We start from the raw sequence: 12,632 nt of genomic DNA, 5'->3' as shown, positions 1-12,632 counted from the left end.
AAAGCCTAGAAGGCCTGTTGATATCAGACCTTAAGTAGGCCAAAATATGTCCCTTCTTGGGCCTAGAGAGCATTAGCTCCCTGACAGATCTCTTGAAGATTCATATTAGAGGAGCTCCAGGGTCAGTCGGCTGCTCTGAGATGCAGAATGCTGAAATCTGTTACTGTGGCAGCCATTTTATACAAGTGAACGGCAGTGTTTGATTCCGGAAGAACGTTCTTGAATGTTGCTAAGAGCTTGTTTTTTTTTTCCATGGTGCTTGTTACATTGATGTATTTTACTCTTGTGTGCTGCCTTACATTGTGTTCCTTATTTTTGTTGTGATCATTATTATTATCACAAACATAACTACTGTGTATGGCTGCCAATCCTTTTGTAGTTAACGAATGCAGCCATGATGGATTGGAAACCTCATTTATAAACCTTTACAAGGATCCCAATCCATCATGTCTGCCATTATGTGTGTTGACAAAGCCAATAAATCCGGATTTGTAACTGTACAGATAAGCTGCCACAGGAAAACATTGTTGTGACCCTCTATAGTTGTAAAGGCATACCTCCTGGCATGGGGTTGGCAATGCCTATTCCAATTTATGCCCTATATTTACTAGAACCCCTCCGTACCTCCCTTCCCCTACTCCATAAAGCGAACGTCTCCAATATAAATAACAGAAGAAACGGTTTGCTGTTTGTGGCATTGGTAATTCCGTGGCTTTCGTACAAACATAATAACTGTGTTTTTTTTTTTATATGTTAGAACAATGTGAGAAAGAAAACACAAGTTTGAGGGCCAGGGAATTCGAGCAGCCCTCTATGAACCGAAGCACTCCACCGGAAACATACGGACAGCCTGTCTGGGGAGACCTCAACTATGGCGGCCTCGTCAAAAGTAAGTCTGCTAAGAGTAAATCGCTGCCCTTCAATCGTGTCTAGCCAATGTAGTCGACTGCTGTTGTAGGCCTCAAGTAAGCGTCTGACGTTATGGTCTGACCAGGAAAAACACTAGGATTATGTGCTGGTAATCGTCATTACTCCTAGTCATACCCTTCCTCGTCACAGTACTGACAACCCTCCTCTGCCTCCCTGAGGGGAGGGTCCCATGCTCTGGCCTGGTTATTAAGAACTGGGGCTTGTGGGAAAGTAGGAGGTATTATACCTGAAAAGAAATTAAAGCGAGGAAGGGTTCCTGGAGGGGGGTAGAGGGTGGGCCTCAGAGGTAAAAACTGAGACGAGGAAGAGGGACATGTAGTTAATGCATGCCAACAGAACCCCCCCAAGCATCAGAACCAGGCTGATGGAAGTTATCTAAGCCTATTCTGACTTCAGTTTCCAATCATATGTGATGTTATTTCCAAGTAAGATGCGAGTGAGTGCATATCTTTGCAGGGATCTGCTTCGGCATGCAGCGTTATCTTCTCGCCATCTTCACATAGACGAGGAGGTCCGAGCAGCTTTTAGTAGAATTAGGCCTTTCACTTCCTTGCTGGGTACAACATCTTTCAGGTTTCCAAGGTGTGTCGAGGAACGCGCCAAGACAAATAAGGTTTTGGCAGGTTGCGTGCCACACATTCACACAGGAGTCACCCGGGGGTCTTCAGCAAAGGTGTGCTTGAAGTGGAATCTTCCAGGGCTGCTTTTTAAGGGAAATTTGCGCGCACAGTGCAGAAGCTTACTTAGAAGGCAGGGAGTACGTGGCTCTTTAACTCCCCTAATTCTTGCCCCTTAGATGGCATCGGGCCTCACTGCTTGAGTCAATGCCACTCGTGTGTGCCACGTCCACTGCACAGTGTTTCAGTCCTGAGGGCATGCTGTGCAGGACCCCAGCTCCTCACGCGGCCACGGGCAATCCGGCCACAGTTCCAGTTACACATCTGAACATGTAAAAAGCATGTTATCTTTATGTACTTTGCAGAAACCTTGCGGAAGCTCTGATCATTTGACTTATGTGTGTATTTAGAACAGTTAGGATTCACCACCTTAAAATATGACCTTTGAACCAAACCATAAATTCAAGGGCTCTGAGGATTACAATGGAACACTTAAAATCCACCGAAAATGTTACGGGAAACACTAGAACCACTACTCGCTTCTGCCTTACACAGTTCCTGACGTTACACATGACATCATTGACATGCATGACATCACCAATGAAATCTTCAACAACATCATAATGATCCTATGTCCTGAATACTATGGTGTGTCAAAAAATGATATAATATTCAACAGCTTAAAATGTGTCAATAAGCAAAAATAGTGCCTCGTTCAAAAAGAGAGCGTAGAATAGAATAGGCACTTTGGGGTGTGTTTTCTTGCTTGTGTGCTGCTGCATTCCTCGGTGGGATAGCTCATGGGCAATGCGCTCGCATTGGAAGCAAGACGAAGCGGGGCAGCACAGGTTTGATCCCCGGGTCCGCGCTTAGAAACCTCTGAGTATTAAGCGCGGTATAAATAAACAATTACAATTTTATGACCTGGCTCTCTGTGGCATAGCTTTACGATGCTGCTGCTGTCCCGCCTGCCCTGTATATTTTTGTAGATTTTAAACATGATCTAAATAATGTCTTTGATCATGAAAATTAGGTTTGAATTCATAGTCCCTGAAAATGTTAATTATTTTAGCTCCACAGTAGGAATGGAGATAATTGCTTTAATACGCGCTTTTTTTTTTAGTGTGTTTCTAAATAGGTGACACCCTCGATGTTTTCGCTCTCCATGGTTATTTAGCCTTGTTGCCCTCTTCATTTGGAGAGTACCCCTGAACGAATGCTAGGGATCACGGCTTGCGAGTATTCCATGATGTCAAACTATGACTTGCATTCCTATTGCTGAATTGTCAAGAATGTGTTATTATTCAGCTAAAATGCCTCTGCGATTTCCAAATACCCACAGAACAGTCATTTGCGATGGCACGCAATGTGCCCTTTACCGCCTGCACCCCAGTGAGCACCAAGTAACACATTTACTTATTTAGCCCTGAAAAGGAAACTAACTGCTTGACTCTACTTTCTCCAGGGTGTGGCGCTAGACACATTTCTCACGCTCGCATGCGTGTGGGTTTAGACATTCGCAATGTCACCCTATAGAGACTGATTTTCATTTACACAAGGGCACAAAGCACTTACTGATGTACAAGTTCTAATGTGCTTGTACGCCTCTTGCCAGGGAAGCATTGGTAGGGTAGAGGTTCAGACACGCTATTTATGCCTGTACGCCTCTCGCCACCGAAGCATTGGTAGTGTATAGGTTCAGACACGCTATTTATGCCTGTACCCCTGAACGAATGCTAGGGATCACGGCTTGCGAGTATTCCATGATGTCAAACTATGACTTGCATTCCTATTGCTGAATTGTCAAGAATGTGTTATTATTCAGCTAAAATGCCTCTGCGATTTCCAAATACCCACAGAACAGTCATTTGCGATGGCACGCAATGTGCCCTTTACCGCCTGCACCCCAGTGAGCACCAAGTAACACATTTACTTATTTAGCCCTGAAAAGGAAACTAACTGCTTGACTCTACTTTCTCCAGGGTGTGGCGCTAGACACATTTCTCACGCTCGCATGCGTGTGGGTTTAGACATTCGCAATGTCACCCTATAGAGACTGATTTTCATTTACACAAGGGCACAAAGCACTTACTGATGTACAAGTTCTAATGTGCTTGTACGCCTCTTGCCAGGGAAGCATTGGTAGGGTAGAGGTTCAGACACGCTATTTATGCCTGTACGCCTCTCGCCACCGAAGCATTGGTAGTGTATAGGTTCAGACACGCTATTTATGCCTGTACGCCTCTCGCCACCAAAGCATTGGTAGTGTAGAGGTTCGAACACTCTATTCGTGCCTGTACGCCTCTCGCCACCGAAGCATTGGTAGTGTAGAGGTTCCGACACTCTATTTGTGCCTGTACGCCTCTCGCCACCGAAGCATTGGTAGTGTAGAGGTTTGGATACTCTATTTGTGCCTGTACGCCTCTCGCCACCGAAGCATTGGTAGTGTAGAGGTTCGGATACTCTTTGTGCCTGTACGCCTCTCGCCACCGAAGCATTGGTAGTGTAGAGGTTCGGACACTCTATTTGTGCCTGTACGCCTCTCGCCACCGAAGCATTGGTAGTGTATAGGTTCAGATACTCTATTTATGCCTGTATGCCTCTCGCCACCGAAGCATTGGTAGTGTAGAGGTTCCGACACTCTATTTGTGCCTGTACGCCTCTCGCCACCGAAGCATTGGTAGTGTATAGGTTCAGACACTCTATTTATGCCTGTACTCCTCTCGCCACCGAAGCATTGGTAGTGTAGAGGTTCGGATACTCTATTTGTGCCTGTACGCCTCTCGCCACCGAAGCATTGGTAGTGTAGAGGTTTGGGTACTCTATTTGTGCCTGTACTCCTCTCGCCACCGAAGCATTGGTAGTGTATAGGTTCAGACACTCTATTTATGCCTGTACGCCTCTCGCCACCGAAGCATTGGTAGTGTAGAGGTTCGGATACTCTATTTGTGCCTGTACGCCTCCCGCCACCGAAGCATTGGTAGTGTATAGGTTCAGACACTCTATTTATGCCTGTACGCCTCTCGCCACCGAAGCATTGGTAGTGTAGAGGTTTGGACACTCTAGTTTGATCAATCAGTCAAGCTTGCTTAGGACCTCTCGGCAATTTCCCTTATTGGATTTCCCTTCCAAAAATATATTTGAAACTTTGCTGGAAAAGAACAGTAGGTATTTTTTTGTTGTTGTCAGCAGATTGGCTGGCGTGTACAGAAAAGTAAAACACTCCCACTCCTATGTGGGGGAAAATAAATGATGCAATCTTTTGAAAGGTGGACGAATCATCTGTTTGCTTGTTCACATGTTCACTGAAGCTGCCAAGATGATAGCTGCAATAGGGTATGGCGTTCATACTTGAATTTCTACAAATGGTCCCAAACAGTATCCTATCATTTTGAACCCCTTGGGGGTCATTATGAGTATGGCGGTAGGGGCTTAACGGCACCGTTAAGGATGGCAGTGCTGTTAAGACCCAGCCGCCATATTCCGAGGTTCCTTAGCGGGTCCGAGCAGGAACAGCTGGTCCGACCAGCCGTTCTTTGCGGGACCCGTTATGGGACCTTGGAGCTAATAACGGGCCCGCAATTTGCTGGCCCATTATTAGCGCCTTCCCCATTGAGCCCTATGGGTCTCAAATGGGAATGGGGAATGGTTTACTGAATGGGGATTTACTGGGTCCGCATAGGTCGGAATGTCCTAGTAAGTCCCCATACAGTGACACCGGACCCGGGTTTGGAGGCAGCCATGGCGCTAATGGCGCCATGGCTACCTCCAAACTCGTAATGACCCCCCCTTATCTGCTGGGCTGTTATGCATATCTATGCAAATAGGACGAGCATACTCGTCCTCGGCACTGCAGTGTGCATTATTGCTTTGCTACAGTTTCCATCAAGCTGGCGCTTCTCCGTCTGTGCCTTTACTGTCTACTTGGGAATCACTCATGAGCACCACACGGGCTTGATGGTTCTTCTCAAAGCTGGACAGTGCCTTGCAGGTGGGATTTCAAAGACCTGTGGCTCCATCAGGAATTTAAAAGATACTGCACATGAGTGGTCAGATGTGGAGATGTAGTGTGTGTGGTATACCAGATTACAGCTAAAGAGCATTGCTACGTGCCGCTTCAGATCCACATTCCTATATGCATGTGGTCCAACCACACATACTAAAGGGTGGCACATGCTTGCAGCTGACGCACTGGAAGCATGGCAATGGTCAAGGCTGGTCAATGGTCAATGGTCGAGGCCAAGGCTGGAAAGAGCAGCTGCAGTTGCTGCAGGAGGCCAAGGCTGGAAAGAGCAGCTTTGGTTGCTGCAGGAGGCCAAGGCTGGAACGAGCCGCTTTGGTTGCTGCAGGAGTCCAAGGCTGGAAAGAGCCGCTTCGGTTGCTGCAGGAGGCAAAGATTGGAAAGAGCAGCTTCAGGAATCCAAGGCTGGTAAGAGCAGCTTCAGTTGCTGCAGGAGGCAATGCCTGGAAAGAGCAGCTTTAGTCGCTGCAGGAGGCAGCTTCAGTTGCTGCAGGAGGCCAAGGCTGGAAAGAGCAGCTTCAGTTGCTGCAGGAGGCCAAGGCAGGAAAGAGCAGCTTCAGGTGCTGCAGGAGGCCAAGGCTGGAAAGAGCAGCTTCAGTTGCTGCTGGAGGCCAAGGCTGGAAAGAGCAGATTCAGTTGCCGCAGGAGGCCAAGGCTGGAAAGAGCAGCTTCAGTTGCTGCAGGAGGCCATGGCTGCAATTAGCAGCTTCAGTTGCTGCAGGAGGCCAAGGCTGGAAAGAGCAGCTTCGGTTGATGCAGGAGGCCAAGGCTGGAGAGCATCTTCAGTTGCTGCAGGAGGCCAAGGCTGGAAAGAACAGATTCAGTTGCTGCAGGAGGCCACAGCTGCAAAGAGCAGATTCAGTTGCTGCAGGAGGCCGGGACTGGAAAAAGCAGCTGCAGGTGCTGCAGGAGGCCAAGGATGGAAAGAGCAGCCTCAGTTGCTGCACGAGGCCAGGGCCGGAAAGAGCAGCTTCAGTAGGTGCAGGAGGCCAAGTATGGAAAGAGCAGCTTCAATTGGTGCAGAAGGCCCAGGCTGGAAAGAGCAGCTTCAGTTGCTGATGGAGGCCAAGACTGGAAAGAGCAGCTTCAGTAGGTGCAGGAGGCCAAGGATGGAAAGAGCAGCTTCATTTGCTGCAGGAGGCCAAGAATACCAAGAGCGGCTTCAGTTGCTGCTGGAGGACAAGGTTGGAAAGAGCAGCTTTGGTTGCGGCAGGAGTCCAAGGGTGGAAAGAGCAGCTCCAGTTGCTGCAGGAGGCCAAGGCTGGAATGAGCAGCTTTGGTTGCGGCAGGAGTCCAAGGGTGGAAAGAGCAGCTCCAGTTGCTGCAGGAGGCCAAGGCTGGAAAGAGCAGCTTCAGTTGCTGCACGAGGCCAAGCCTGGAAATAGCAGCTTCAGTTGCTGCAGGAGGCCAAGACTGGAAAAAGCAGCTTCAGGTGCTGCAGGAGGCCAAGGATGGAAAGAGCAGCCTCAGTTGCTGCACGAGGCCAGGGCCGGAAAGAGCAGCTTCAGTAGGTGCAGGAGGCCAATGCTGGAAAGAGCAGCTTCAGTTGCTGCAGGAGGCAAGGGCTGGAAAGAGCAGCTTTGTTTGCTGCAGGAGGCCAAGGGTGGAAAGAGCAGCTCCGGTTGCTGCAGGAGGCCAAGGCTGGAAAGAAAAGGGCAGCTTCGGTTGCTGCAGGAGGCCATAGCTGGAAAGAGAAGCTTTGGCTGCTGCAGGAGGCCAAGGGTGGAAAGAGCAGCTCCAGTTGCTGCAGGAGGCCACGGCTGGAAAGAACAGCTTCAGTTGCTGCAGGAGGCCAAGGCTGGAAAGAGCAGCTTCAGTTGCTGCTGGAGGCCAAGACTGGAAAGAGCAGCTTCCGTAGGTGCAGGAGGCCAAGGATGGAAAGAGCAGCTTCAGTTGCTGCAGGAGGCCAAGAATACTAAGAGCGGCTTCATTTGCTGCTGGAGGACAAGGTTGGAAAGAGCAGCTTCAGGTGCTGCAGCAGACCAATGCTGGCAAGAGCAGCTTCAGTTGCTGCAGGAGGTCAGGGCTGGAAAGAGCAGCTTTGGTTGCTGCAGGAGGCCAAGGGTGGAAAGAGCAGATCCAGTTGCTGCAGGAGGCCAAGGCTGGAAAGAAAAGAGCAGCTTCAGTTGCTGCAGGAGGCCACAGCTGGAAAGGACAGCTTCAGTTGCTGCTGGAGGCTAAGGGTGGAAAGAGCAGCTCTAGTTGCTGCAGGAGGTAAAGGCTTGAAAGAGCAGCTTCAGTTGCTGCAGGAGGCCAAGAATGCAAAGAGCGGCTTCAGTTGCTGCAGGTGGTCAAGGCTGGAAAGAGCAGCTTCAGTTGCTTCTGGAGGCCAAGGCTGGAAAGAACAGCTTCAGTTGCTGCAGGAGGCCAAGGCTGGAAAGAGCAGCTTTGGTTGCTGCAGGAGGCCAAGGCTGGAAAGAGCAGCTTCAGTTGCTGCAGGAGGCCAAGGCTGGAAAGAGCAGCTTCAGGTGCTGCAGGAGGCCAAGGCTGGAAAGAGCAGCTTCAGTTGCTGCTGGAGGCCAAGGCTGGAAAGAGCAGCTTCAGTTGAGGCCAAGAATACTAAGAGCGGCTTAATTGCTGCTGGAGGACAAGGTTGGAAAGAGCAGCTTCAGGTGCTGCAGCAGACCAATGCTGGCAAGAGCAGCTTCAGTTGCTGCAGGAGGTCAGGGCTGGAAAGAGCAGCTTTGGTTGCTGCAGGAGGCCAAGGGTGGAAAGAGCAGATCCAGTTGCTGCAGGAGGCCAAGGCTGGAAAGAAAAGAGCAGCTTCAGTTGCTGCAGGAGGCCACAGCTGGAAAGGACAGCTTCAGTTGCTGCTGGAGGCTAAGGGTGGAAAGAGCAGCTCTAGTTGCTGCAGGAGGTAAAGGCTTGAAAGAGCAGCTTCAGTTGCTGCAGGAGGCCAAGAATGCAAAGAGCGGCTTCAGTTGCTGCAGGTGGTCAAGGCTGGAAAGAGCAGCTTCAGTTGCTTCTGGAGGCCAAGGCTGGAAAGAACAGCTTCAGTTGCTGCAGGAGGCCAAGGCTGGAAAGAGCAGCTTTGGTTGCTGCAGGAGGCCAAGGCTGGAAAGAGCAGCTTCAGTTGCTGCAGGAGGCCAAGGCTGGAAAGAGCAGCTTCAGGTGCTGCAGGAGGCCAAGGCTGGAAAGAGCAGCTTCAGTTGCTGCTGGAGGCCAAGGCTGGAAAGAGCAGCTTCAGTTGCTGCTGGAGGCCAAGGCTGGAAAGGGCAGATTCAGTTGCTGCAGGAGGCCAAGGCTGGAAAGAGCAGCTTCAGTTGCTGCAGGAGGCCATGGCTGCAATGAGCAGCTTCAGTTGCTGCAGGAGGCCAAGGCTGGAAAGAGCAGCTTCGGTTGATGCAGGAGGCCAAGGCTGGAGAGCATCTTCAGTTTCTGCAGGAGGCAAAGGCTGGAAAGAACAGATTCAGTTGCTGCAGGAGACCAAGAATGCTAAGAGCGGTTTCCGTTGCTACTGGAGGCCAAGTTTGGAAAGAGCAGCTTCAGTTGCTGCAGGAGGCCAAGTCTGGAAAGAGCAGCTTTGGTTGCTGCAGGAGGCCACGGGTGGAAAGAGCAGCTTCAGTTGCTGCAGGAGGCCAAGGCTGGAAAGAGCAGCTTCAGTTGTTTCAGGAGGCCACGCTGGAAAGGGCAGCTTCAGTTACTGCTGGAAGCCAAGGCTGGAAAGAGCAACTTTGGTTGCTGCAGGAGGCCAAAGTTGGAACGGAAAGAGCAGCTCCAGTTGCTGCAGGAGGCCAAGAATGCAAAGTGCAGCTTCAGTTGCTGCAGGTGGTTAAGGCTCAAAAGAGTAGCTTCAGTTGCTGCAGGAGGCCAAGAATGCAAAGGGCAGCTTCAGTTGCTGCAGGAGGCCAAGAATGCAAAGAGCAGCTTCTATTGCTGCAGGTGGCCAAGGCTGGAACGAGCAACTTCAGTTGCTGCAGAAAGGAAAGCAGAGCTTCAGTTGATGCAGGCAGCCAAGGCTGGAAAGAGCAGCTTCAGTTGCTGCAGGATGCCAGCGCTAGAAAGAGCAGCTTCAGTTGCTGCAGGAGGCCAACGCTGGAAAGAGCAGCTCCAGTTGCTGAAGGAGGCCATGGCTGGAAAGTGCGGCTTCAGTTGCTTCAGGAGGCCAAGAATGCAAAGAGCGGCTTCAGTTGCTGCTGGAGGCCAACGTTGAAAAGAGTGGCTTCAGTTGCTGCTGGAGGCCAACGTTGAAAAGAGCGGCTTCAGTTGCTGCTGGAGGCCAAGGTTGAAAAGAGCAGCTTCAGTTGCTGCTGGAGGCCAAGGTTGAAAAGAGCGGCTTCAGTTGCTGCATGAGGCCAAGGCTGGAAAGAGCAGCTTCAGTTGCTGCAGGAGGCCAAGGACTCAAAGACCAGCTTCAGTTGCTGCAGGAGGCCAAGAATACAAAGAGCAGCTTCTGTTGCTGCAGGAGGCCAGGGCTGGAAAGAGCAGCTCCAGTTGCTACAGGAGGCCAAGGCTGGAAAGAGCAGCTTTAGCTGCTTCAGGAGGCCATGGCTGGAAAGATAAGCTTCAGTTGCTGCAGGAGGTCAGGGCTGGAAAGAGCGGCTCCAGTTGCTGCAGGAGGCCAAGGCTGTAAAGAGCAGCTTCAGTTGCTGCTGGAGGCCAATACTGGAAAGAGCAGCTTCAGTTGCTGCAGGAGGCCAAGAATGCAAAGAGCAGCTTCAGTTGCTGCAGGTGGTCAAGGCTGGAAAGAGCAGCTTCAGTTGCTTATGGAGGCCAAGGCTGGAAAAAAAGCTTCAGTTGCTGCAGGAGGCCAAGGCTGGAAAGAGCAGCTTCAGTTGCTGCAGGAGGCCAAGGCTGGAGAGCAGCTTCAGTTGCTGCAGGAGGCCAAGGCTGGAAAGAGCAGCTTCAGTTGCTGCAGGAGACCAAGGCTGGAAAGGGCAGCTCCAGTTGCTGTAGGAGGCCTGTGCTGGAAAGAGCAGCTCCCGTTGCTGCAGGAGACCAAGGCTGGAAAGGGCAGCTCCCGTTGCTGCAGGAGGCCAAGGCTGGAAAGAGCAGCTTCAGTTGCTGCAGGAGGCCAAGGCTCGAAAGGGCAACTCTAGTTGCTGCAGGAGGCCAAGCGTGAAAAGAGCAGCTTTGGTTGCTGCAGGAGGCCAAGGCTGGAAAGGGAAGCTTCAGTTGCTGCAGGAGGCCAATGCTGGAAATAGCAGCTTCAGTTGCTGCAGGGGGCCAATGCTGGAAAAAGCATCTTTGGTTGCTGCAGGAGGGTAAGGCTGGAAAGAGCAGCTCCAGTTGCTGCATGAGGCCACGGCTGGAAAGAGCAGCTCCAGTTGCTGCATGAGGCCACGGCTGGAAAGGGCAGCTTCAGTTGCTTCAGGAGGCCAAGGCTGGAAAGATAAGCTTCAGTTGCTGCAGGAGGCCAAGAATGCTAAGAGCAGCTCCAGTTGCTGCATGATGCCAAGGCTGGAAAGATAAGCTTCAGTTGCTGCAGGAGGCCAAGAATGCAAAGAGCAGGTCCGGTTGCTGCAGGAGGCCAATGCTGGAAAGGGCAGCTCCAGTTGCTGCAAGAGGCCAATGCTGGAAAGAGCAGCTTCAGTTGCTGCAGGAGGCCAATGCTGGAAAGAGCAGCTTCAGTTGCTGCAGGAGGCCAAGGCTGGAAAGAGCAGCTTCAGTTGCTGCAGGAGGCCAAGGCTGAAAAGAGCAGCTTCAGTTGCTTCAGGCGGCCAAGGCTGGAAAAAGCAGCTTCAGTTGCTGCAGGAGGCCACGCCTGGAAAGGGCAGCTTCAGTTGCTGCTGGAGGCCAAGGCTGGAAAGAGCAGCTTCGGTTGTTGCAGGAGGCCAAGGGTGGAAGGAGCAGCTCCAGTTGCTGCAGGAGGCCAAGAATGCAAAGTGCAGCTTCAGTTGCTGCAGGTGGTCAAGGCTCAAAAGAGCAGCTTCAGTTGCTGCAGGAGGCCAAGAATGCAGAGAGCAGCGTCAGTTGCTGCAGGAGGCCAAGAATGCAAAGAGCAGCTTCTATTGCTGCAGGTAGACAAAGCTGGAACGAGCAGCTTCTATTGCTGCAGGTGGCCAAGGCTGGAACGAGCAGCTTCAGTTTCTGCAGGAGGCCAAGGCTGCAAAGAGCAGATTCAGTTGCTGCAGGAGGCCAAGGCTCGAAAGGGCAACTCTAGTTGCTGCAGGAGGCCAAGGCTGAAAAGAGCAGCTTTGGCTGCTGCAGGAGGCCAAGGCTGGAAAGGGAAGCTTCAGTTGCTGCAGGAGGCCAATGCTGGAAATAGCAGCTTCAGTTGCTGCAGGGGGCCAATGCTGGAAAAAACAGCTTCGGTTGCTGCAGGAGGCCAAGGCTCGAAAGGGCAACTCTAGTTGCTGCAGGAGGCCAAGCGTGAAAAGAGCAGCTTTGGTTGCTGCAGGAGGCCAAGGCTGGAAAGGGAAGCTTCAGTTGCTGCAGGAGGCCAATGCTGGAAATAGCAGCTTCAGTTGCTGCAGGGGGCCAATGCTGGAAAAAGCATCTTTGGTTGCTGCAGGAGGGTAAGGCTGGAAAGAGCAGCTCCAGTTGCTGCATGAGGCCACGGCTGGAAAGAGCAGCTCCAGTTGCTGCATGAGGCCACGGCTGGAAAGAGCAGCTTCAGTTGCTTCAGGAGGCCAAGGCTGGAAAGATAAGCTTCAGTTGCTGCAGGAGGCCAAGAATGCTAAGAGCAGCTCCAGTTGCTGCATGATGCCAAGGCTGGAAAGATAAGCTTCAGTTGCTGCAGGAGGCCAAGAATGCAAAGAGCAGGTCCGGTTGCTGCAGGAGGCCAATGCTGGAAAGGGCAGCTCCAGTTGCTGCAAGAGGCCAATGCTGGAAAGAGCAGCTTCAGTTGCTGCAGGAGGCCAATGCTGGAAAGAGCAGCTTCAGTTGCTGCAGGAGGCCAAGGCTGGAAAGAGCAGCTTCAGTTGCTGCAGGAGGCCAAGGCTGAAAAGAGCAGCTTCAGTTGCTTCAGGCGGCCAAGGCTGGAAAAAGCAGCTTCAGTTGCTGCAGGAGGCCACGCCTGGAAAGGGCAGCTTCAGTTGCTGCTGGAGGCCAAGGCTGGAAAGAGCAGCTTCGGTTGTTGCAGGAGGCCAAGGGTGGAAGGAGCAGCTCCAGTTGCTGCAGGA

General features: G+C 51.6%; 1 protein-coding gene across 1 annotated transcript in view; it reads left to right on the top strand.

The window, feature by feature from the left end:
• Positions 1-12,632, top strand: part of MDFIC (MyoD family inhibitor domain containing) — a 139,411-nt gene that overhangs the window by 61,742 nt on the left and 65,037 nt on the right. The window contains exon 3 of the mRNA XM_069627891.1: positions 758-889. Coding sequence (XP_069483992.1) covers positions 758-889 — 132 coding nt within the window. The remainder of the gene's footprint in view (positions 1-757; positions 890-12,632) is intronic.

The sequence above is a fragment of the Ambystoma mexicanum genome, chromosome 12 (genome assembly GCF_040938575.1).
Source record: "Ambystoma mexicanum isolate Mex_15411 chromosome 12, UKY_AmexF1_1, whole genome shotgun sequence".
Lineage (NCBI taxonomy): Eukaryota > Metazoa > Chordata > Amphibia > Caudata > Ambystomatidae > Ambystoma > Ambystoma mexicanum.
Note: the sequence above shows the minus strand (reverse complement) of the source record. Positions and strands in the feature narration are given on the sequence as shown.